Below are 25619 nucleotides of genomic sequence, written 5' to 3'. Positions count from 1 at the left end.
TTTTCTATATTTTTTTGTTTCAGCTATCTTACTACCCCAATATACTAATTTCTCCGTTTCTAAAAAATTACCTGGATTACAAACCACACACAAGAAAAAAACATTTGTAATTGTGTAGGTAATTGAGGTCTCCAATTACTTACAAAGAGAAACAAACCCATAATCTCATACTTTCGATTGGTACAAGAGACAACGGTAGCAGACTTAATGTTCCTTAATGTAAAAATCGAGCTGGAAGAACATCTTTTATTATGTGACACAACTTATTACTTGGTAGGACTAGGAAAAGAAAACCCTTGTGTGAACTTGAAAGTTTTAAATCATCTCGATGTCTAACATATAGCACTGGTATTGCCTGGTTCTTATGCTGGCTTAGAGTTAGCAGCTCGGCACGTTCTGTTCGATCTTATATTGGCGTAAGCAGGGAAAGGATCTCTGTTTTTACATTAATATATTAATACAATATTTGAAGAACCTGTGATGGACATGTTTTATTGCTGTGATGTTTTTTCGTCTTCTCTTTTGATATTTACCCCTCTGCTTTGCTTCTTATGTTTTATCTGCTTTTATACATTCAATCTCTACTATCATATTTGAACAGATCCTTCAGTGATAGCAAAAATTAGTAATGTTTTATGTACTGCATGTGAATTGTTTACTCTTTTGTTACAATAATATTTTAAGTTCACTACGTAATAATACTAATTTCGGAGTCCTTATCCTTTATTTCTGTTTTACTGTTCTAAATTCTTTAAATCATGGTCGTAAATTTCCTCAAGCCACAATCTTTGTTGTCTTTCCTGCCAGTTCTGTGGCTGCCTGACTTTTTTACCTTCTATATATCTACACTTTTTATTTTTGAATTGAATTTTGTATAGATGTCTTACATAGCAAGATATGACCGAATGATTAAGTGGCAGCTGTCCACTGGATATCTTTACACATCTTGCGATCTTCAATATCAAATACCAAAATTAAACAATGAGGGATTACATAGCCGTAAAAAATGAATAGAAAAATAAAAGAAAATAAAATGAAAAGGAATATAGATGTACAACAAATAGAACCCCCTCCCCTTTTGCGTTTTGTAACAGCCCTTCTCCCCTCTTCCCCTCTATCCTAGGCAGAAAAATTATGAAATGGAATTATCAATTAAACCATATTTCAAGCTTCAAAAAAAAAATCAAAGCTATTTTTCCTTCTTTTTCTAATAGTTAAGAGCGGTAGTGTTAACAATACACAATAGAAAAATCGAAGAAAATGCAACTTAAACAGACAGACTTAACAAATCAGCACCCTTTGTTATTGCAAACAAGCGAGTATGTACTGGCAAATGTAAAAAGTGGTTGTTTTCCCCATATTACCGACCAATGATACAGCGGTTTGACCAGGCATTTGGCAAATATTACTTGATGGTACTGCAAAGGATTATCCATTGTTAACACGTGTTTTTTTATAAATTTCACACGGAGCAAACATTTCAAAACAGGTTTATAGAACGGAAATTATAAGCTAGTTAAGGATTCTCTTTGAAAGAATCAGGAAAAATTTTCATATCTTCATTCGCGCTACAGAAAACCACAACGTTTCACTTCTTGCCGACGTAGCATAGAAGCTACGAGATTATTGGTGTATATTGGCTGCGTAGCGTTCACCGACCTCGTTTGTTTTGTTTCATGTGTGAACACAGCTATATTTTTACTGTTAAATGATGGATGTTTTCTTTATGAAGATCTGCGGCAGACAGATGGATATTGCTCTTATATATCTTATCATGAGAGAAATACTTTACCACGTTAAGTAGACCATCGAGACAACACTCTTTGGAGTATCAACAACACGAAATTCTATCCAACTACCCTATTCAAACTATGCCTTGTAAAAAAGACGACTATTATTTTGGTGGGGGCTCATTTTCCAAATAACGACTAATGTCTGATTACTTGTGTCCTATCATTGATGTAAAATGTCTTTTCTCAGGTTTTATTTGAAGTATTTTTTCTTCACAAAAGTCTAGGCTGTTTCGACACCATTAGGAGTGATTTTTACACCAGATCTTCCAATCCTAACTGTGCTAAGAATATAACAGGAGAATATATCAGGACGATTTTTGCCTAAAAGTTAAGATATTGATGTTGAAACAAAAAAAACACTATTCTTTTTAAAAAAGCGTGTACCAATTAGCTTATAATAGCGGTATTAGCTACGACCAATATCAATTTAAACACCCACTTGGTATCATATCAAGTGGGTGTTTTATGAAGGGTTTCGCAATGATCCGAACCTCAAATCTTGAATTATTTTCTGTTTTTTTCTGTTGATGGCTCATTTACTACAATGATCATGTGATCATGGTATTAAAAATGGCAATGGGTAATTTATTTTTCCAATATATATGTCCAAGAAATAATGGAGTATTGTTGACATAATGTCAATAATCTGTTTAGTTGATGCCATTTTTAAAGTGACCATGTTCATTTTCTCCTTACACATTATGGTACACAGACAAACAAGCAAGTCCATGTAACTTTGAGCTTTTCTGACAATATGTTTCTGACAGGATTTTACGAAACGCAGTGTTTCATGCCTCCATTCCAGAAAATTAACGAGGCACAGAATTAACACGAATTGTTGTATTCACGTTACTTGTAGCGTGCGTCTTCAAATTATCTATCAGTCTTCTAATTTTTTATAGCGCTAATATTTAACCTTGTCCCCAGGTCTTTTTGTCTCTTATCAGCGCTACTCTTATTAGTAGGTCCAACGGAAATGCAAATCGAGACAACATGTCCTGGGATTTCTTTTGATTGTCTTAAAAATTTCAAAATTTGAATGCAGAATTGTCGAGGCATTTTTAGGAGACGCCTGTTGTTTATTAAAGAGGAAATTATCACTTAACATACTATTTTCTTTTCTCAATGATGCACTAATCGATTTCCCACGAAATGAACTTTTTAAATTACCGTTGGGGCATCCATAATGTAGTGCGCACTTAGAGGGGGGTGGGAGTGGAGAGGGTGGTCAGACTAAAGGCGTACATGTTGGTCGGGGGGAGGTGGGTGCCATCACTTTGGCCACCCATAATTCAATTTTTTACATTTTGATTATTAAAAAATCGTCTCCATTATTTCTGTTAAAACAAGTCTCTAATGAGTGAGTGAAGTATTTACGCAAGTTCTGCAATCACGCAGCTGCTTACTACAATAAGCTTAGTAGGAAATGAGACCATCCTGGTTCCCAGGCTATTTTTATACCAGATCCACTAAATATGTCAGACTTAGTGATTAGGAGCTATTGACTTGTACTTTGTTTAAAGCCCTCCTATTTTGATTTTTAAGTATGAAAGAAATTGATGGATAAATTTCTTTCTTTTAGAGTTACTATAAAGAAGATTATTTCCCTCTTGATGCACATTCAAGCTTTCGACGAAGCGCGTTCAATCGCAACCTCATATAAAGAAGAGCTGCGAAAAGATGAGTCAAGAAGTTCACCCTTCGTTTCGCAATCTAACTCTCCCTCGTAACATAAACTGTAGTTATGATGCATGTTTCTGTGAAAATAAAACATCTTGCTGTCAATCTTGTCCCCAGGGCTATTTCCTTTTTGACGGCGCTGTCACGGTAATAGGTGTTGGGGTCAAGCTTGTCATTAATGCCCCGCTTCTCATGCTTATGCATGCGCGAAAAATAGGATTTGTATACAAAAATTTTTTTTACTGCAAAAACAATTTTTGAGAAAAATACTTGTCGTTTGTCCTAGGGTTCAGCAACTGTTTTTTATTTATTTATTTATTTTTATTTTTTGCAATACAAACACCAATGCGAACATCGACTTAAAATGCGGTTAAATTCTTGGAATATGTGGTTTGTATACCTTGCTTTTATTTTATTTTTTAAAAACAAAAATAATTGGAAGGCCTGGAGTCGAATTGGTATTGCATGTAAAACGTCCATCGTAGCTATATTTGTGAAAATGGCACATTTTTGAAATTACTTCTGAACGAGCTGTTCTTTAAAATTAGCAAAGCTATTACCATCATCTCATAATGAGATTGGTTAGTTTAATGAAATTTTTATGACGTTAAGAAAACACTTATAATTTTTGAACGAGCGCTGTGAAAGGATTAACATATTTGTGGTTTGGAGAAGTGTCAGTGTGTTCCACAATGTTGAGTAACATTTTGAAAACGTGTGTGAGCAACTTTGTTCCCAGTTTACCATCTTATATCCAGCATTTTCAATAGAAGATGGAAAAAGAGCTTGACTTTTATAAGAAATTGTTAAGTTTTTTATAAACATACCCCCACGGCAACCTAGTCCCCAAATCCTATCCTATCTGTTCAGATAGCATCACACTCACTCACCAGTTTGGGTTAAATGATGTTTTGATTGGTATGCTTATACATGTTCTTTTTTCATAAGCATCATCCAAGTTGCTAGGGCTATGATTTGGCTTGGAAAACTAATGACTGAAAACTTAAGTCAAAAGCAAACGAGGCTTAGATCGAATATTCAAGGAAACTACAGGTTTGGTAGCACAAAAATGCCCCTACCTACATGTGTTAGAGTGGTCAAAAACTTGGTGTCAAAGATGTCTCTTACATATTAAAAATCATACCTCACAAATGATGATTGCCAGTAGATTTTGGAGATCAATTGTTTTGTATTTTATTTATGAGGCGCTAATTAGACAAAAGTCCGTCAAAAGTTAAAGGCCAATATCCACTCGCGAAAAACGATCCGCGGACCGGACCAGATCAAACCAAAACAAAGCTTTGCGTGTGCTCTTTGTTAGTACATTACGCAATCGAAACGGAAAATTGACCGGTCCGAGAAGCCAGAAGAAAGTTGAAATATTTTCAACTTTTTTCCTGGTCCGCGAAACGATTAGCACTTTTGACCAATAACAAGCTACAAAAAATAATCAAGTGGACATCAACACAGCAGCTAGCACGTGGTTTTCATCCATATTATGTTGTTGTTATCCGCGCAACGTTTTCCGTGTGTGGATATTGGTCTAATACGCGATAAAGAGTTTTATAGGGTGCCAGACCCACAAAAACGAAAAAAATCATAGGGCGAAAATGGGCATAGCTTCTGAATAACAAGCGCATTTGACTGTATAGTGTTTGAATTGAACGGGGGATCTTAAAAAATGTTTTTTAAAAATAAGCGTAGCATGCCACTTGCTTGAATTTTTGGTCTTCTTCATTTAAACAAAATGAACTTACTAACATGTCGAATGGGAGCAGGTATATACAAACCATACCGAATAAGCAAACAAACATCTCTTTAAATTAAAGAGATGGCTATTATTAAAGTTCAATAATAGCCGTCGTCTGTCTGTCTGTGTGTCCGCGAAAGCTGTGTCCCGTAACGGAAACACGAAATTTTTAAAATGTGCATCAATACCAAGTGCGATATATTTCTGTCCATTTTGTTGCAACGGGTTAATTTAAAGGACAGGCGACCCCGTGGATTTTTCCACGGTCTAACGACTAGTCTATATTATAATACTCGTATACGTCTGTCTGTCTGTCACGCAAAATGGTAGCTTAGCTGCGGTATAAAAAGGACGGCCGAACCCGTGGATTTTTTCACGGGCTAACGACTAGTCTATATTGTAATGCCTGTATACGTCTGTTTGTCTATCTGTCACGCAAAATGGTACCGCAAGTAGTGAGAGGCACGCAATGTATAAAAAACAGGCGAAACCGTGGATTTTCCACGGGCCACCGACTAGTAATATATGAATAAATAAAAGCACATTGTTTGTAGAACAATCGCACAAACTCAATCGTAAGTAATTTATCGGATAACCCTGAAAATCTTTCGAAATGCTTCATCACTGCAGCCATTCTGAAGTTCCTTTTTTTTGTTAGTACAAAAAAATAGGTACACTTTTCTCAAATTTGATGTGCTGCGAGCGATTTCCTCAGCGTGAAATAGATTCTGATTAGATGGCGTGTTATTTTAAGGCGGGCGGATTATTCATACTTTAACACCCATACCCATACTGAAAAAATATACAGTCTCATGTTTCGTAAGATGAGTATATTTCTTTCTGTGCTTATTGACTTCTGCTCAAGGCTTATTGGTGCAAACCGAAGGGTTTGGCCGTGATAAAACTTCCACCAAACAGCACATACCTGTGGAAAAATTTAATATTTTAAAGATTCCTACAACCTCGTCCCCAGGCTGGATTTCCACGATTAACCCTGTGACCCCAGAAAGTTTCTTTGTCGCTTTTTACCTCAGAACTTTAGGGGACAAGAATACAAATTAATTCATGTCTTGTGGCAGTTGCAGTTGATTGGTCCACATTTTAGATTTTTTTAATAAAATTAGAGGAAATGTACCACGCTTATTTTCAGGTCCCTGTTTCTGTGATAGAGGCTGGGAAAGAGAAATGGTTCACATAATGGCTATTGTTGCCTCTCATACAGAGTTCTCTAGCGTTTATATATATAACTCTAATCCCACCTCGTTATCATTTATTACAACGAAAAAACGCGCCTATTGTCTCTATATAGTCTGAATTACTTAATATCGCATTTGTACCACGAGGGAAAGCCGTATCAATTACTGGCCCTTTATGAATATGTTAATTGGATGGACAATGGTGTAACGTTCACTGACATGGCAACTGTCATTAGCGATGTTTGTTAACAAATCTATGTTAGTATTGTAAAGCGAGGTCGCAATTTTCGCTTCTTTGTTTATAGAAGTTGTTATTTACAAGACTGCGAGTTTAATTATTTATCAGTGGTTTTCACAGTTCTGTTCAGGGGGGTTAAAATGTGATAATAAAGTAAAAATGAATTTTATTTGACCCTTTTGTGTTAAGAACTGAGAAATCTTTCTCAACTTAAATGTATTTAATGTTTTTTGTGTGTAACGAAATGTCACATATCTTTTGTTTAACACAGTAAAAATAGTTACAAGCATGAAATCACGTTCGTAAGGGTACTTGCGTATATCTGTGTAATGATTTGAAACTTCTTTTAATGTTATTATTATAAGTTTTTTTACTGATCTTATTAAGGATGTGGTCCTAGTGGAATTTGTTTTTGAAATACTGCGCGATAAAATTTCTATGACTGCGAGTGTAAACAAAATACTGGCTGATAAAATATATTTTAGATCAACATGTTTATTCAATTCTCTCAGCGCAAGTCCGGAAAAATAACCCTAAATTTAAACAATAAATTTATCGTTAAAGGTAGAAAAACATTGCGCTTGTATGAAAAAAAAAACAATGAACAGTTTGATAAAACATAAATGAATTTTTATGCGTAGAAAAAATTTAAAATTAATTATTTATTAATTGTTTTTATTGCAATTTAAAACCCCCGTTTTTGTATGTTTACATTTTTATCTTCAATCATTGACGTCTCGGTGCGAACAACAATGGGGGCGGGATTTTTAGTGAAATACTGCAATCTGATTGGTTGAATCGTAAGCCGGAAAATCAAAAGACTGTTAATTTGGATTTGCAAAATACACAACAAAAAAATTGTAGAGAGAGATATGCGTGGTGGAGTTTTTGTTTTACGCATGAGTGTTGTGATTAAATGAAAAATCTGCTATAATCTTTAATTTATAAGGTAAAATGAATTTTCTTTAATTTTATCTTTGAAAAAAGGTTTTAATATTTATTACTTTATGACAGGTCAGAATAAATGAAACACTCGTTTTAAGAATAAAAAAATAAAATTGTATTTTTTAAAACAAGACAGAAGAAAGAACGACGAATCAAAGACAAGTTTAAAGAACGTTGTAAAGTTATGTATACATAAAAGAAAGTATCTAGTAACCGAAGAGATGTGTGTTGGAATAAAAATTTTCTTACTCATTTTTTACGTCGCAAGATGTCTAGCCAGCGCACCACCTTATAATCTTCATGAAGGCATGAACTGGAAGTGCGAGCCAATACGCATAGCTTTTTGCAAAGACCTTAAATACAATATTACAGTCAGTAACTATAACGACGAAAATCAAGAAGACCATGAGAAGTTTTTAAAATCATTCCAACCTTTAATACAAACTAGATGTTCAAAACACTTAAGATTATTTTTATGTGCTTTGCGAGTTCCGTTGTGTCATTCTGACTTTCCAAAACCCATTACGGCGTGTCGAAGTTTATGTGAAGATGTGCACAAAAATTGTCGCGATACGTTACTACCACATGTTAAGCGTATACCTGCAGTTTTTAATTGCTCAAGGTTGAAAGAAAATAAAGAAGATCAAATGTGTTTGGACGGTGGCGTGAAAAAAACTCACTTTTATCCTACAACGACTACAAAACGAACCAAAAACACAAAAACTTCAAAAAAGTCAAAACCAACCATTCGCCGAGTTAAAACAAATCACGTCAGAAAGACAGCAAAGATCACGTCTGCCGCGACATTTTGTCGAGTTTTATATTCAAGAAATAGTCAAAATTATTTTTATGTCGATAAAGTTCAATCCTGTGCGTTGGGATGCATGAAGGATGGGTTATTTACATCTTCTGAAAAACAGTTAGCTGAGAAATGGATCATGGCATTAGCGTGTTTATGCGTATTGATGTCTGTGTTGTCATTATTTGTTGTCGTGTTCAATTATCACAAGACAGCCTATCCTGAACGAACAATTTCTTTTATCGTAGTTTGCTATCTCTTCTATGGCTTAGCGTATGTTATCAGACTTGTATACAGTAGAGAAGGAGTCAGCTGCCAAGAGGAAAATGGTTTTCAATATTTACTCGTTGACGGCTCCGGTAACATAACGTGCGCAGCAACATTTGTTTTGGCGTATTGTTTTTCTTTAGCTCAAAATATTTGGTGGATCATGCTCTGTTTAACGTGGTTTTTAAGTGCAGGCATAAGATGGAATTCAAATGCGATAAAATCCAAATCTTCGTACTTTCACGTGGTGGCGTGGGGCGTTCCATGCGCCATCACGATCGTTGTGCTAGTCTTACGGAAAATCGATGTGAACGAACTTACTGGTATTTGCTCGATCGGGAATAGATACGAAAACCTTTCCACTTTGCGAGCGTTTGTGCTTGGACCTTTATTTACATTTTTGGTCATGGGTTCTATGTTTTTGTTGTTTGGTTTTATCGCTTTACTTCGCATTCCTGGACATTTGATCATGGAAGTAAACGCCAGGTCAAATTTAAAGCGGCCGCTGGCACCCGTGGCTGTTTATGCGGCTCTACATACTTTCTTTTCAACCTTCATTCTTGCGAGCTACTTTTACGAGTACTTTAATAAAGCCGCTTGGTATCATGATCCAGCAACAACCGGACCAAATTATATAGTGTTTTTGGTGCGACTTATTATGGAGTTTTTTATTGGACTTTGTGCCTCACTGTGGTTGTTATGTGTACACACACCGCCGCTCTACAAGAAATTTAAACTGAAGTTGTGTCGATCTGAGGTGGTTATGAATAGCCCACCTGATCATACACTCCTAGATCCCGTCAGATCGCAAACGGATACAAACGAAACTAGCATTTAAATACACTTATGATATATTTTAAAACTTGTTACCCCAAATATAGCTAAAGAGGGACTGAGGCAAAGAGGGATTATAGCGCAACTCTGAAAAAAAGATTTTCTTTGATTTTCCTTCCTAATCTAGGGCGAAAAGATGTTGATTATATCCACTTCAAAGCTAACTGCAGGTTGGATAAATATTTTTCTTTGTCAAACAACATCTTTCTCAAGCATTGTTAAACTGAAAGATAGTTTCCTGTAAACTCGCATGATTTGTGGGAGATCTGGAAACGAAGTTGTGGTGATGTCATCTAGTGTTTTCGAGAGTTTATTTTGGTTTGTTTTTGTTTTTGTTAATGAAATTTGTCTACAACTTTATTTTTTCTTTATTTTTTAAAACAATATTTTTATATATGCTCGTAAAATGTTTTCTATTAAATACTTTTGCTGTGTCTTGAAAGTGCTTTGGCTTTGTTTTCCTATTGTTGTGAAGTTTCTGTTGGTCTCATTAGTAAAAATAAATTATGCTTTGTTGAACATTATCTTTTTATCAAGCCTGGTTTATCTGCGTTGAATCTTTTTTGTTTCTGTCACCACCTCCACGGAATGTCTCGTTCTGTTTGTTTTCAGTTTTGTACTGCAAACATGTGGTTAGCAGGCTGTATTATATGTATAGATAAACATAATGTGAGAATTTTTTTAAAGAGAATTAATTGATGAATGTTTTTTCTCCGTGTAAATTTTTAACCAGAAGTAGATTGAATTATAAAAACAGAAAAATACACGAGATGGAAGAACTTGTTTTGTATGTTTCCAAAACTACTTTTCAATCATTGATCTCGTTTTACGATTGATCTTGCTACGGCTATTTTTATTCATGCTCAGCCACTTGTGGGAACTCTCTTTTTCGTATATGTTTGAGAATAAACCGGCGCCTATATTTTAAATAAACATCCAACCTCGTTCCGCGGGGCTTGTTAGGCGTTTTATTTAGGCCGTCCAAATATAAAAAGCCTAATCAGCCCTGGGGACGAGGTTGGTGAACGTGTTTAACATTCCTATAATGTGTCTGGTTTATTTCACCAGTTCGAATTACTGAGGTCAGCAAAGGTTCAATTTCGGTGTCTTTACAGACGAAGTGTAATTATGAGAATCTGTCAACGTAAGGGGTTGAAACGATTTCATGATTTTGTGTGAAATAAAATGTCACAGAACATATAAGTAAAGCTATGGGCCATTAGCAACTTTTTTTTATTAAAACGCAACTAACTTGCAAATTGAGTTGCAAGCGGCCCCACCCCTTAAACTTGAGAAAAAATGCAAATTTCTACAACAACAAAAAAGTTTAAAAATTTCTTCAACTGTTTAAGAAATTTTTACCGATGAATTTAGAGACCGTTTTTTGAGAGGAGTGTGCTATTATCTTTGTAAACGGGAGTACGGGGGTACATTTAAAATTTTCAGGGCCCCTGTTATTGCGTTGAAGGTCGTGTAAGCCATAGAGATAGAACGTGCTAGTCAATTTTAAAACATGTTGACGAAAATATCTACATAGTGGTGTCGCACTCAGCAAAAGGGCGTGCATATATGTGCACGACATAAAATTTCAATTCACTGTCTCTGTTTTACATAAACAAATTTAAGAGCATAAAAAATTTAACAAGATTAAGGCAAGTTTACTTTTGTTTTGTATGTTAAATTTACACCTGTCTGTCTGGACCCGCCTTCTATTGCGTCGCAGACAAATGAAGTGTTTGTTTAAGTGGGGTTTGTGAAGACATAAACCTGGTTTACATCCATGAAGAAGAGACGCAGAAGCAAGTGGAGTAGGGCAAGTCGCTTAGAAAAAATAAGATAAACGAAAAAAAATTCTCTTAAATTTTTGGTTTATTTCCGTACAGCACAAGGAGACAACAAAGCTCGAAATGTAGAAAAAGGAAGAATTTTTGTTAAGCAGAGAGGAAATCCTAGTGTTTATAACATTTAAGTTCAGGCTCCCTTTTCTATGAATCAGAACCCTGGAAACGATGTTGGTGATGCTTGCTGCAATAAAGTTCTCGCTAAATAATGTGAGCACCTTGAGCTTGTCAAAGTTCACTCATCAATGCTCATGGACTTAAATATTTCTGCTTACGACAGCACAGAATATTTTTTCAATTTCCTGGACCTCAGCGGACCGTCGCATTCTAAACGTCCCGCACCTACCCGACACGTCTGCTACGTCAGAAAAACTGCCTTTGATAAATATGAAAGGAATTGTAGCTGCGTTAACGTTAAAATCTATAAAAAATTAATGGTTTTAGACTTTAATAACGTTAAAAGCCACACTAATAAAAGAATTCTCAATTCACTTTAAAACTTGACATTCAACAAGAAAGAAGAGACAACGATATTCAGTTGTTTTTCGCTTTCTTTAATGTGGTCGGTTACGCGAAACCACATTAATCTTTTAATGCGTCAGGAATAATTAAAATCTCGAGTTATATCGATGGAATTTACCATCCAAGTTAAAAAGTAGTTATGCTAATCCAGTTTTGTAATTACAGTGGAATTGATTAGACCTCCAAGGTTAGACATACCAAAAATAATACAAAGTTCTTTTCATGATGCAAAACGGACACATTATTCTTGTACAAAAAAGTTCAAATCCCTTACATTCCTAATGGGGATAGATATTTTGGGTTGTAGTATAATATTGTGTATTCTTTCCAACAGTTTCCAATGTTTTTCTATCTGCTCTCCAAAACGTAACAAGGAAAAAATGTGTACAAAATAAATCATGACAAATGAATCAATTTACAGTTCTTCCATGAATTTATAGATACCAAATAAAAAATCGTAAAAACGCCAATCCAAGACAGCTATTAGTTCGCGGAAAAAGCCGAGAAGTTTATTCGCGAAAAAATTATGCCAATAGAATATAAAGAATATGTTTTCGTTGCAAAAGTTTTCCACAAAAAAGACAAATATTTCAAAGTTTTACCATTGTAATTCGAAAATATATATATACATCAACAATACTCAAAATAATAATAAAAAAATTCATATACATTCAAGAAGGTTAAGTAGCACCCAGTGTTATCAATAGTTTACATTTCCTGGATATATTTTATATAAGTTGTTGCATTCTTTCATATATATTAAAAGTACGAATGAAATACAAAAAGAAATTGGGGAGGAAAATGTTAGAAAAAAATATACACAACTTCTACTACGCTAAAATAAAAAAATTGGCCAGTTCGGTCATACCCTAAAAAATCAAACAAATCTATTCTTTTTAGTGGAAAAACGTTAGGTATACCATACGAGAGACGTTTTAAGCTTGTTTTTTTAACCAATGAAAGATTGAATCACTAACATGCTAAAAAAACTTTTCGTAGATTGCTTTTGTAATTATATCAATCTCGTAGCATGTCAGGTCTGTTTCAAAAACGTTAGAATTTTCCAGGTTGCTGGCAACAATGTTGTATAAAGTGTATCTAAAAGAAAAATACTACACAGTAAAAAAAAGATATGCAGGTAAATTTAGGCCCTATGTTCAGCATTAGCTTAGCATGGGTGACGAAGATGTAGGGGATGACGGCGACGTGTCCTCTCCGGTAGATAGGTCATCGCTCAACACATCATAATAAACTTGAGGTTTTCGCAGTGGACAGAAGCCTTCAGTAGCATGCGCAATTCTAAACATCATATCTTCTCTCCACCAAGCTGTTTGAATAAGAAGTCCAATGGGAAGATTTTCTTTCTCGGAATAACCAACTGGTACAGATATTGATGGATGGCCAGCAAGATTACCCAAAACACAAAATCTAAATAGAGATTTATTCCTTAAAAACAAATAAACAAAAACAAGTTTCATAGATTTCATTATGCAATGCTTGTAGAAAGTTTGTTTATATATACTTTAAACTATGTTTTAACATTTTATTAAAGACTTGATTTGTCTTCGTTAAGAGAAAGAAAAATCCCAAAGTCTTGAGTGTGTTTTACTTTTTGGAATGAAAGATATATTTACAATATCCTGTCTTTAGGGTCTTTCTTTTTCTCTAACCCAGTGTTTTGATACACTTTGCGGTTCACTTCACCCTGGTACCCGAGAGCAGGTTTTTTGAAGCAATATAAGCCAATTTGTTGACATAGCGGACACTTTTGAGATGTCACGATGTACTTGCTATATATAACTTTCACTGTATATATATTTTTTGGATATTTTTCTTTCGTGTGCCTCACAAACCAATTTTGAGATTTTTTAAGGTAAATACGGGAAGAAAATAACCTGTTACTGCAGTTTATCAAATCCTGTCTCTTCTTAAAAAAAGAGCAGAGAAAAGAACTTTGAGCAGAAAACAATTTAACGGTCTTTGTGTTTAGAAAAATAGGAAGAAAAGCGACTTCATACCTGATAATAGCTGTCAAATGTTTCAGATTATTAAAGCCATATTTCAAATTATCCTCGTTCAACAACGGCATAAAATCACCACAAGCTTAAAACAAAAACGCAAGACCTAGGTTAATATCACTTTTAAATCATACGCCGAGCTTAAAGAGACGCATATGTAAAGTTGTAAACATAATTCAAAATAAAAGATGGCAAAAATAGACGCTTTATCAAAAATAAATTTATATTATTAGGAAACAATTATATAAAAAAACTTTATCGGTAAGAATTTTTATCGGGACGAAGTTTATCGGGAAATTTTATCGGTAAGAATTTTTATCGGGACGAAGTTTATCGGGAAATTTTATCGGTAAGAATTTTTATCGGGACAAAGTTTATCAGGAAATTTTGTTGGTAAGATTTTTATCGGGGAGAAGCTTTAAGCAAAAAACTTTATCTCGAAACATTTTATCGGGAAGACATTATCAAGATGAATTTATCGAAAAACTCTAACGATTCAAAATTCCATTGTGCTAAAACATCTTTGGTGAAAATATATCGCATTTGTTATCGGTAGCTTTAAAATTCGTGCGTGATTAGCACAACCCGCTTTTGGTCGCCAGACAGGTACAATTTAAGAGATTATAATTTTATATGCGAGAAAACATCGATAGATGATTGGCTTTTTAAAAACTTGATATTGATAACAAGGCTAAGAAAAATGTCTAACTTACATGGTGTTATAATACAATCGACAGATTTGAAGAGTCGCTTTAAAATTTTCATTGCACGGGTCCTCTGCTTTTGAGCCTAAAACATCGAATTGAAGGCTATTAAAAAAACTTATTGGCGCTCAACCACATTCCAAAACACGCGCATATACATTCGTAAAGAAGCCTGGCGGAGAAATTCGTCTTGTAAATAATCAAACCTAATGTATGATAAAACTAAAGTTCTAAAGCTCGCATCTCCAGTATGTTGTTTTTGGATTATTTCGTCAAAATTTGTTCAAATGTTTCACGCAAGAAAAGCTTCTTCAGTCATCGCGTTAAATTAAAGGCCTTTGAATAACACATATATATATATAAAAAAAAACTTACCAAAAAATATTCATACGAAGTAAACGTACTCCCCAATCCTAAATTCATTTCAGTGTCTGCATTCTAGAAAAACAGAGGCGAGAAAACATTAAAGGTGTATTTTTATACCAAAAGCACAACAATATTTGGTCCAAACCAGCACTAAGCATCACAATTGGTAGAGTCAATGATGAAGAAAAAACACGAACATCAAAGAATTGTTAGCTGCGTCATACATGAAAGTAGAACTAGAACGTTGAAATATCTTTCTTTCCCCTCCATAGTCATACAACCGAGACAAATTTTACCTCGTAAAAGACTCACATTTACTACGTGGAATGTGTGGTTGAAAAAATGGTAGACTTTCAATTTAGAATGTTAGCAGACTTACAATTTCGTCATGGTATCTGTGATAAATCTCCATACTGTAAGTGTACATCTCTGTCAACGTGGTCACAACATGTGCTCTTGCTGACTCCTAAATAAAGCAAGCCGAAGTGAAGCATTGTTTGAAAGCCATACAGACGTTACGCAATTTAGAGTAGATTGAACACATTTCTTTAGAACAACTGGTACATCGAGTGTTCGTAAATATCAGCTTTACTGTGGGGTGTAAACATGCATTATAATTGAAGAATTTGCGAAGCCATGCTGCATTTTCCGCCACCTGGCTTTTGTAGGGCATAAACTCACGATTTTTTTTCTTGTTTGCGCGTGCGAACTTTAACAGAATTAGATTTTGTCTTACTGCGCTCGCGCTAACAAAACTACTTTTGAGCTTTTTGCGCTATAACGTAAAATGCAGTCGCATGGAAACGAGTCTTTATATTGCTAGAAATTTAAGGTTATAGAATCGCATACAAACAACACGCTATCCGGTCGCCTTTATGTAAGTTTAAATTCTCTTTCTAATAACCTAACTGTCTGCGCACCATATATCCAGCAGTAATCTTCCGTTGTCAGGTTATATGGACTGACGGTTCAAAATTTAAAAATGATTTTAGCCTTCAAAATCCCACTGTTCAAGTCTAATAAAAAGAGTCCTACACAAAACCAGGCTAAGGTTAGACTATTTCCATCTAAATTTAGAGAAAGTATCTATGTACCTGCATTTCCGGAATGGAGATTTCGACAAGTTTTGCGCCACATTTTTCCACCAGATAAGTAACACCTTAAATCACAAAACAAGTTGCATTAAATTACACTCTATTACAACTAGACAATATGTAATGTAATATCCTTACAAAGCTTGCATTTTTCAGAAATTTCTTTTTCAGTGTCCTACAAAATAAGAGGGTTAACTTATTCAGGAATTATTAAAAAACGTTAGATGCATGTAAACCGTGTACCCCACTACAAGCGAAATAAAAATAAAAATAAACAAACTGGTCAGTACTATTTCCATACATTAAATAAATTCCAATCAACCCCAATCTTGACTCCGGTCAAATCTTTATTCTCGAAAGCTGTCACATGTGGCGGAGGCTGTACCAGGCCTATGGAAAATAAACCACCTTGTTTAAAGAAATACCCTTCAAAAGATAAAAATATAAGAAAGGACAATTTAGCCTAGCATGACATTCAGTTTTCAATCAAGACATGTTTTCTGACACATGCTGACAATGCGTAGTCTGCAAACACTCACAAAAGCAGGTATTATATAAATAGCCAAACCCGCAGAAAGAGAAAAACAAATTCAATTTCTTATTTTACCTGGAGTATACTCAACATCACGTCCAGCAAGAAAACCTAACCAGAAAATAAATAGAAAAAGAATTGACGATAATTTCATGCAACAGAAGGTATCTCTATATAGCAGTTCGATCACGTTATCTTAGCTGAAACTATACAGTATTAAACGAAGAATTGATGATAAAATAGTTCTCGACATACCGTATGTGATTGCATTATCTCTTGTGGTTGCACACAGAGCACCTATGAAATACAAGAGTAATTAAAAACGTAATGAAAAGAAGATACTAAACAATCTTAGCAAAAAAACTTTTTTCTGTATTGATATCCCACTAAAAATTCTCACCAGCATGGCTTACAGTGTCGCAATTTCTATGGAAACCAGTACCGCTGATGCGACCAAATGATGCTGAAATAATTAAATGAATATCTTGCATTATGAAATAACATTTTTGTTAATATTAAACCATAAAAATTAAAAAGAAGAAAACATAATACAACACATAAGCTAGCACATTTTTTTATTAATAGCAAAATTATACCTTTTGCCCCCACAATGCCATTTACAGAGGAAGGGATTCGAATAGAACCACCGCCATCAGCTCCAAGAGAAATCGGACATAAACCTGCGGGAAAACTTCTAATCAGAAACCTCACCCGGAAAACTGCACGAATTAATACAGTAGAACACAGTGTCCAATATAGGAAGCTTACTGTGAATTTTTAACATGAATTCTGTAAAACGAAAGTACCTGAAGCCACTGCAGCGGCAGGTCCACTGGAGCTTCCACCTGGAGGATATTTTGTATTGTACGGATTTCTACACGTTCCATGAAGACTAAAATATGCGCAAAGTAAGATGTTTAAAAAAAGCGCAGTGTGACAATTCGTTTGCTGTTGCAGTGTCACATAAAAGGAAAAATTTTAGTTCAAGTTCACAAACAGTTCGAAAGTTCTGCTTTGAAGAAATAATCTATGGTGGAATACTCTTGCTTCTTTTATTGTGGACAACTAAGAATTATTTTTCCACCTTCAAACATATAATTATTATTATAACAAATGGAAATATAGTTGACATAAGATTGTTTAATCTGATCAATTACTTACAGTAGCAGTACCACACAAGTACGAAAAAGGTCGCAAGTGTTTTGACAGAGACAATTTTGAGAAGATAAAAAAAATTAAGAAGATTTGAGTAAGAAGTTGTTTAGAAATCTACTTTTGGAGGAGATTTTAGGAGTTTTGAGGAGACTTTTTAAAACTGAGGAGAATTGGGGAGTTTTGAGAGATGGTGGTAACCCTGGCGAAAAAAAATGTTATGCTGGAATAAACTAAATTTAAGAACTTATTACACTCTTCCTTAAACGAAGCAAGCACACATACGCACTCCACTTAAATAGAACCCTTGTGTCAATAAACGAAAAAAGAAGATCTGAAAGTGTCTTCAACCTTGTTTGAATAACTAAATATTTTGGAATTATAAACAAAGTATTTAGAATAATGCTTTACAGCCACTGCTATGGGATTACTTTTTAGAAAAAAAAACAGTTACAAAATGCCTCCCACCACTTGAATGGCTGGCTCAAAAGGCAATAACACCCAGAGCTTGTTATTAAAGCTATACTACGGTATTTTAGAAAAACAGATGTTATAATTAATACTGTTAGTCATAATGCAACTACATACCTAGATGGATTTATTCCTGTGATCCCGACCCCCAATTGATGCATGTTCGCCACTCCAATAAACACTGCTCCTCCGTTTCTTAACTTTCTAACCATGTAACCTTCTTCTTCAATTGTCTTTAACTTGCCATACTTTTTGATCGGAGTTCCTCCTCTACATGGATAGCCTCCCTAATTAATAATTTCGTCCATAATTTTGACATAAACATCTTAACAATAAGCATGCTTTACATAAGCCCCTAGGGCGGTTATAAGAATTTTGGGGGGCATCTATTTAGGGCGACGTTTAAAATAGGCGTTTCATAAGCTTTTTACAAAATATCTACATCATCATTAATATCGTCATCACAGCATTGTCCATGCCTTCTTCCAAAATCCTGACCAATGAAAGTGTTTTTTAAATAAGTGCCTCTCTAAAGGAGCCTACTAGATGGAATATTCATCGAAAAAGAATCATTGAGAGAGAATGCATTCATTTGAGGGATGTCTAATAAAAGGGGACACCTATCTAAGCAAGCCTATCTAAGGTATTTTAAATCACACATGTGCTTTTCTGCTTCTCCGGTTTATAATAGAACAAAGTAAAGCATAGCACATTTCCTTATCGTATGCAATTTGATTTCATATTTCATATCCAATACAACAGTTTTTAACCTTCTTAACAATTTAAAAGTAATGTAACTTACAATCCAACACGTAAAATATTGCCTTTGAAAATATTTTTAATAAGATAAGAAAGATTAGCATCAAAAACATTGAAAAATTAGAAAACAGTAAAACTGGAGTCATATATTACCATACCAAAAAGACTTCATCTTTGACAGCAACTGGTACACCATCAAACACTGATAGTGGCTTGCCAGCTTTCCATCTCTCTGTTGATTCAGTGGCCCTCTAAAAAAGAATTATTTCTATCTACTTTCTTTTTAGTTGCATTGCCATCTGAATAATATTCTAGCAGATAAGCAAGACATTGCTAAAATAGATTCACTTTTATTTCTTTACTTAACCAGGTGACTAAGTTAGAACAGCATCGGGTAAGTGTTGGTTTCCATCTCGCGTTAAATCGTGTTAAATTTTTGACACTAATTTCTGACCTCAGAGTTAATCATATTGAGTATTTAGTTTTCATTACAAGTAAAACTAACGCTGATTTAATTAATTTCATTGATGAAATACATACCACAACATCAAGGAGGACATCATAGTATGGATTTTCATGAGGCGAATTAAAAGGAGAAGGAAAAAACAAAAAAGAAAACGGTTGAGTTATTAGGACCATGAATTTCTTGTAAAAAAAGGATAAAGTAGGGAAGAAGAATTAATAGAAAAATTAATATATAATTAATTAATATATAATTAATATATAATTTTTTGAATAAAAACCTTTTTTGTCCGCTATTGGGGAAAAAATGTTTGTAGAAATGGCTTTTGCGCGCACATATCCTTGATTTGTCATATACAGTGTGTTCTCGCTAATTCGAATTTTATTATTTAGCCGCATACTAGTCAGTGGTAAAACAGGTGCACTTATTAGTTATTGACGTTTCCGTTAAAAAATTATCTCCAATTAGCCCACCTGCTTAACGCAAATTAAGTGTGCAAGTTAAGATTCAATATCTACTTAAACATTTACACACAAACAAGTGTATATTTTGGTGATAAATAATTCTTTTCAGTGATTCTTTTATATATTTCTTAACAATCTTTCCATTAAGACAATGATTGTGCAGAGTAAATGCAACTTTTCAATTTAACATGAAAATCGGGCTTCACCTTCAGTATATCATCTTCGTGAGATTCAACAATTATGCGAAGTTCTAATTCCCCAGTACTTCTGATAGCAGCGATGACATTTTTTGCTACATTTAGAGGTGTCGTGGTACCATCTCTTGAGAAATAATATAGAAATACTGAGTTGTAATTAAATGGATAAACAAATAAATAAAACAAATTAAAAAACATGCACAAATATACCTATATGCATTCACATAGTCTGAGATAGTGTTAAAGTGAAAAGAATCAACATCTTTCCTAAGAAAATGAAAAGAAGGAAGTATAGAGCACACAATCATTAATAGCTGCAAATCTTCGTAAAATTAATAGCTGTAAAAAACACCTTAATCTCTATAATAATAGCCGTTGTCTGTCTGTTAGTCTGTTTGTTATGGAAACACGAAATGCAATATATATAGGACAAGCGACCTGGTGGATTTTTCATTGGTTGACGACGATTAGTTTCATATATTAAACAACGTCAACAAATTCATTGTAAGAAAATCAACAAAAAAGTAAGCAGGCATTACCGTGGCTTAATAAGTGACCACAAATCGATCTCTTCTGTGGATGAAGCATCAGTGTCAGGTAGAACAATAGGATAATATGTAGGTGGATCTGGTATACTCAATTTCAAAAACAAGTCCAATTCTCCTTGTCTAAAAAACATATTTAATTTAGTCTTTTTTCTGCATTTACACGTGTGTAGCATAGTGCAACATCAGCCGCATCAATGATAGCAAAAAATTAAAGCTGTGTTCTAATTTCCCCTTAAACATTATTTTAAAAATTTTATAAAGGATGGTCTTCTTTTTTTAAACAACAGGTGAACAATATTACATTCAATAAATCATTCTAAATATGTTGCTTTTTTTCTGATAAAGTAATTTTAAATATACAACCCTTTGTTATTTCTCTATTCTCATAGAGAAAAGTTGATATTTTTGTAAATTCAAAGCACTGAGATAATATATATTGCTATCTCTTTGCTATTGCACTGAAAATTAAAAATTTTGTGAATAAACTTTTTAATCAACAATTACACTGTCAGAAAATACAAAAGGTAAGATCATTCTTTCTTTCACAGCTTAAAAGTTCTGCAAACCAAAAACTATTATACAATATTAGGTTCAGCATACCTTTTTGAACTGTTTATTAAGATGAACCGTCCAAAGGGCTAAATATATAAACAAGAGATATAACACACATGTTACTTTCAAATGATTTACATGAGCACAAGCCCAATACAAACTCTATTTTCAAATACAGGAATATAAATTGCAATAATTTAGGCGACAGCGGGTATATCAACTAAAGATGGTTTAATTTCTCAGCTTGTGAAAATCATGACGTTTCAAACAATTACTAACCGATCTTGATATCTTTCTAAATAATGATGACACCCAACCCTTTAAAGCAGGTATTGTCTAAATAAGAACATATGATAGTGTAAAAAAACCTTATTAGATACAAATTTAGACTTCTGCCAACACCATGTTTCCAGCTAAAATTGCTCCAAAATTAAAATGAACGCTATATTTGATAAAAATTAGCACACTATACAAAAGTATGTAAGACCAAACATATTTAGTAAAAATTGTGCTAGTGCCACAATCAGCTAAGTTTAAAAAGTAAAACAGCTTTGTTTTACACCAATTGGCACAGTGCAGAAAAATAGGATGCTAAAGTATAGGGTTTCATTGAAATCATAATTTTTCTTCTATATATCATTTTTAGGCCAAAATTAAAACTTCTTGTTAAAAAAAGCATGACAGGTGTTTAATTTTTACTTACTACTTCCTTTGGTTCATATGGTTTATCATCTGCACTTGGCTCATCCTCACTCTGAGACTTTAATTCTTCTACATTATCCATATCAATAAAACCAGACTTTTTCCAGAATAACATATAAAACAGCGAAAATGCTGAACATGGCCATATCATTTGACGAAGATCCACCTCAACTGCCTTTTGATTTATGTGAAATATTAATCTGTGGTCAGCTATTTCACATACCTTATCCATGTTGCTTATTTCATTGACATAAAAAAATCTAAAATTAATTGTAAACTTTTTTAATATTCCAAGAAAAGTGTACAGGATATATTCCACATAGCAAGTTTTAGGTTACATAATAAACCAATTGGTATTAAAAAGCCAGTCTGACTAGAATAGGATATAACCAAAAGCAAAATATATGAATAGATTGTTTCCATTTTGCAGCGTGCATCATCAGAAACTGCACATTACACTCTCTTAGTTCAATTCACATTGGTTAATGCCCGTCACTAAAACTTTATAAAAAATACCTACATATGTAGAAAACATCAACGTTATGAAAATTTTTTTGACAATATGAAATTAAATTATGAAATTGAATAGTTTAAGCTATAACCTGCCACCTTTTCAGTTGGGTAACTAAGTAAAGTTAAAAACAATAATAAGTAAGGGAGAAGATTGGCAATGCAGATCAAGGCAGGGGTATAAGATTATCTGCCATATATTCCAATTTTTCACAGGCAAAGCCCATAAGTTGTTTCAGTTATAAATGGTTAAAGGTCTTGTGTTTTAAAAAAAAGGGGGGGGGGCATTAACCCTACTTTTAGGGAAGTGTCTTGTAGGTCTTGTTTTTTAAGAGAGTGGGGTAATTTAAACACCCTCGTTGAATTCAGGTAAGGACAAATGTTGTAACTATGAAAATTCGCATAAGCAAGGCAATTCATTTGACACCAGCAATTAATGCTAACATCATTTTTTTGCCGAGGTCTTAATTTTTTTCCAATTTTTTACATTTTCTTGTTAAATTTGCCTATTATCTATATTATAATAACCGTATATGTCTGTTGTCTGTCTGTCACGCAAAATGGTAGCTTAGCTGCATAAGTAGCGAGACGCATGCAATGCGGTAAAAAAAGGACGGGCGAACCCAAGGATTTTTCCACTGGCTAAAGACTAGTTTTACTTTAATACGTCAATGAAAAAGCATATATATTTACCTAGATCAGAAGGAACGTTTCTTCATGAAACTTAATGTTAGAATTTTTATACTAAAAAAGTTTTTGTTAAAAAAAAAAAAAAATAGCCAGCTCTAAGAAAAGGTAAGATAATCACATTTTTATTTTAGTTTCATTTTCTTGTGATACAAAAAAAATAAAAGTCGTAAAATTTCTAGGCTACACAACAAAAGTTATTGAAAATAAACAGATGGGGGTAGTAAATAGATAACCTGTATATAGCAATCATTTTACGCCTTCGCCAAATAGACGATGTTCGAGCTGTACTAACATTTTCAAACCAAGACATTCAGTTTTTGAAGGCAAAGAAACCAAAACAATAGCATATGTGGATTTGTGGGAAAACCTTTTAGCCGCACAGCAGTTCAGTTCACATTACTATATTTTTTTCCTTGTTAATGTTTTGCAAGTTTTTTAGTTTTACTTTTGGTTCACTGTTGTTGACTGCACATAGGAATAAAAAGCTTTCTGTTTTGGTCTAATTAAAATATCTGTGTAGTGTACACATTCAAAAAGCATGATTGCAAAATTTACTTTCACAAGTTAGTTGTTTTTAATTAAGCATGTTACCAAAAGCATGTGTTTTTTAGAGAAAGAAGATTAAAGTTTGGTTGCTTCTTGCTTATGTAGAGCAATACGTGTAGCAATATGTGGATTAAGATGTCATCTCTTCCATCATATTTTAACTGGCTGGGAAAAGAATGGTCTTCGTTTATTAACACAAAAAACAAATGAAAAAAAAAGCTTAGTTTTATGAAGTAAATGTCAGGGAAAAAATCAGGTACCTTAGTAAGTAAGTAAGTACAGTACTGTGAAAAGGTTTGTTAACATTGTGGTTCGTGTTTATTTCATGTTAAGCACGAGCCACGATAGCCCACGATTTTTTTAACAATAGTGGACCTCACGATCATGTTTCGTGGACTACCTGAACAAAAATTAAACATTACACCGTGGCGTCCACGATATATAACTTTTATTGTAAAATAACAAAGACCAGATTAAAAAACAAAAATAAAGTATTACTTCATCAATTAAATCAAAAACCAACGTCAAAAAAAAAAGTTAACACTTGTTGTTTTAATTTGTTGTCATAAAGCTAGCTAAATAATAGATTTTAATCGTTCGTGAATCAAAACCCAATGTAAAAAAACATTCCTATCACCGCTTTTCCTTTTTAAACTTTAAAATGCAATCTAAAAAAACATTTTTATCGCCGTTCTTCTTTCTTAAACTTTTAAAATGTGACATAAAAGCATTTCTATCACCACTTTTCGTTTATAAACTTTTAAAATGCGATCTTAAAAACATTTCTGTTAACTTTTAAATTTACCTAAGGATAGTTCGTTAGGGTTTATTTTTATTTCTCTAAGAATATCATTCCACGATAAAGAGATCCTAGATGTGATTGAATATCACAATTATATATTGGTTCTTTTTATTGTAAAGCAAAAACGTGAGTTTTTGGTGTTGTGGGCATGTTGTTTGTTGGCAAGTTTAAAGAAGTTTCATGAGCAGAAGGTAGCGTTTTTTTGAAACAATTGAAAGCAAAAATGTGTTTTTTTTTCTTTTACATGGGCACTCCATTTAAGTATACCATATTTATGATATAAAGGATTAACCTGGCCCAGTGTTTTTAAAGCACATCTTTCTTATAGCTTTGTTTTGTGTTTTACTTAGTTTTTGGATGTATGCTGTGTTTGTTTGAGCCCATGTTTGAGATGCATATGTCATGTGTGAGTGAAAGAGGCAGAAATATATGTTTAATAGTGTATTATCAGTTACAGTGTCTCACTTTAGCTAGAATACTATTTGCTCTATCAAGTTTAGACTGAATATTTTGAATGTGTCGATTAAATGTCAAATGTTGATTCATCATGACACCAAGATATTTAATTTCTGTCGTTGTGCTTAATTTTGCACACCCAACCTGATTGGTGGTTTTTGTTTGGATTTAAATATTACAATTTCAGTTTTTTTGCATTTAAACATAATTTATTTGCTTTCAACCAGGAGTTGAGATAAGTCAAATCATGATTTATATGTTATTGATATTTTTTAGTGAGCTATTTGAATATAAGAGACTGGTGTCATAACCTGACAGAGATCATTTGTATAGACAATATATATAAACAGCAATAGACCCAACACTAAACCTTGTGGCACACCATGTAAAATATCAAATTTACTGGATTCTTTTTCATTAATGATAATACTTTGCTTTCTATTAGTTAGGTAGGATCTGAGAAGATCATTAACAGTGCCACAAACTCCATAATGGTCTAGCTTACGTAACAGGATATTATGTTCAACCGTGTTAAAAGCTTTTTGCAAGTCAATGAAAACACTACAAGCATACTTGTTATTGTCTATTGCAAATCGAATGGCTTCTGTTATACTTATGAGAGCATGGTTTGTGCTGTGATTCTGCCTAAAGTCAAATTGGAGGCTGTGAAGACATATGTATTGTTTTCAAGATATTGTTTTGTATTGTTTTCAAGGTCATATAGGCAT

General features: G+C 33.6%; 4 protein-coding genes across 4 annotated transcripts in view; 3 read left to right on the top strand and 1 right to left on the bottom strand.

The window, feature by feature from the left end:
* The window catches only part of LOC130645307 (PAX3- and PAX7-binding protein 1-like), a 36511-nt gene extending 32933 nt beyond the window's left edge, over positions 1-3578 (top strand). Inside the window, exon 11 of the mRNA XM_057451260.1 lies at positions 3376-3578. Within this exon, the coding sequence (XP_057307243.1) occupies positions 3376-3523 (148 nt within the window). The 3' untranslated portion in view covers positions 3524-3578. The remainder of the gene's footprint in view (positions 1-3375) is intronic.
* The window catches only part of LOC130645306 (cilia- and flagella-associated protein 54-like), a 108424-nt gene that overhangs the window by 49528 nt on the left and 33277 nt on the right, over positions 1-25619 (top strand). The window lies entirely within an intron of this gene.
* Positions 7069-10281, top strand: LOC130645311 (frizzled-4-like). Its single transcript, XM_057451264.1, has one exon. It carries the CDS (start codon positions 7824-7826, stop codon positions 9504-9506), a length of 1683 nt encoding a protein of 560 aa, XP_057307247.1. The 5' UTR covers positions 7069-7823; the 3' UTR covers positions 9507-10281.
* On the bottom strand, positions 12454-22169 carry LOC130645309 (uncharacterized). The gene is made up of 21 exons (XM_057451262.1): positions 21889-22169; positions 21465-21521; positions 21234-21271; positions 20625-20753; positions 20296-20352; positions 20095-20209; positions 19120-19212; positions 18320-18489; positions 17386-17471; positions 17176-17259; positions 16980-17042; positions 16835-16876; positions 16655-16690; positions 16349-16437; positions 16186-16222; positions 16048-16112; positions 15333-15419; positions 14963-15025; positions 14597-14672; positions 13884-13968; positions 12454-13293 (listed from the first exon to the last, which is right to left on the bottom strand). Exons 1-21 carry the CDS (start codon positions 22117-22119, stop codon positions 13029-13031), a joined length of 1968 nt encoding a protein of 655 aa, XP_057307245.1. The 5' UTR covers positions 22120-22169; the 3' UTR covers positions 12454-13028.

The sequence above is a fragment of the Hydractinia symbiolongicarpus genome, chromosome 5 (assembly GCF_029227915.1).
Source record: "Hydractinia symbiolongicarpus strain clone_291-10 chromosome 5, HSymV2.1, whole genome shotgun sequence".
In the NCBI taxonomy this organism is placed as follows: domain Eukaryota; kingdom Metazoa; phylum Cnidaria; class Hydrozoa; order Anthoathecata; family Hydractiniidae; genus Hydractinia; species Hydractinia symbiolongicarpus.
This window is presented reverse-complemented; position numbering and strand designations above follow the sequence as displayed.

Excerpts from the sequence above, each read along its gene's own strand:
- LOC130645311 (XM_057451264.1), top strand. The coding sequence starts at position 7,824 with ATGTGTGTTGGAATAAAAATTTTCTTACTCATTTTTTACGTCGCAAGA.
- LOC130645309 (XM_057451262.1), bottom strand. The coding sequence starts at position 22,119 with ATGGATAAGGTATGTGAAATAGCTGACCACAGATTAATATTTCACATA. Across the intron at positions 16,691-16,834 it reads AGATAATGCAATCACATACG|GTTTTCTTGCTGGACGTGAT; the intron begins GTATGTCGAGAA and ends TTTTCTGGTTAG. Across the intron at positions 15,026-15,332 it reads ACAGATACCATGACGAAATT|AATGCAGACACTGAAATGAA; the intron begins GTAAGTCTGCTA and ends CTGTTTTTCTAG.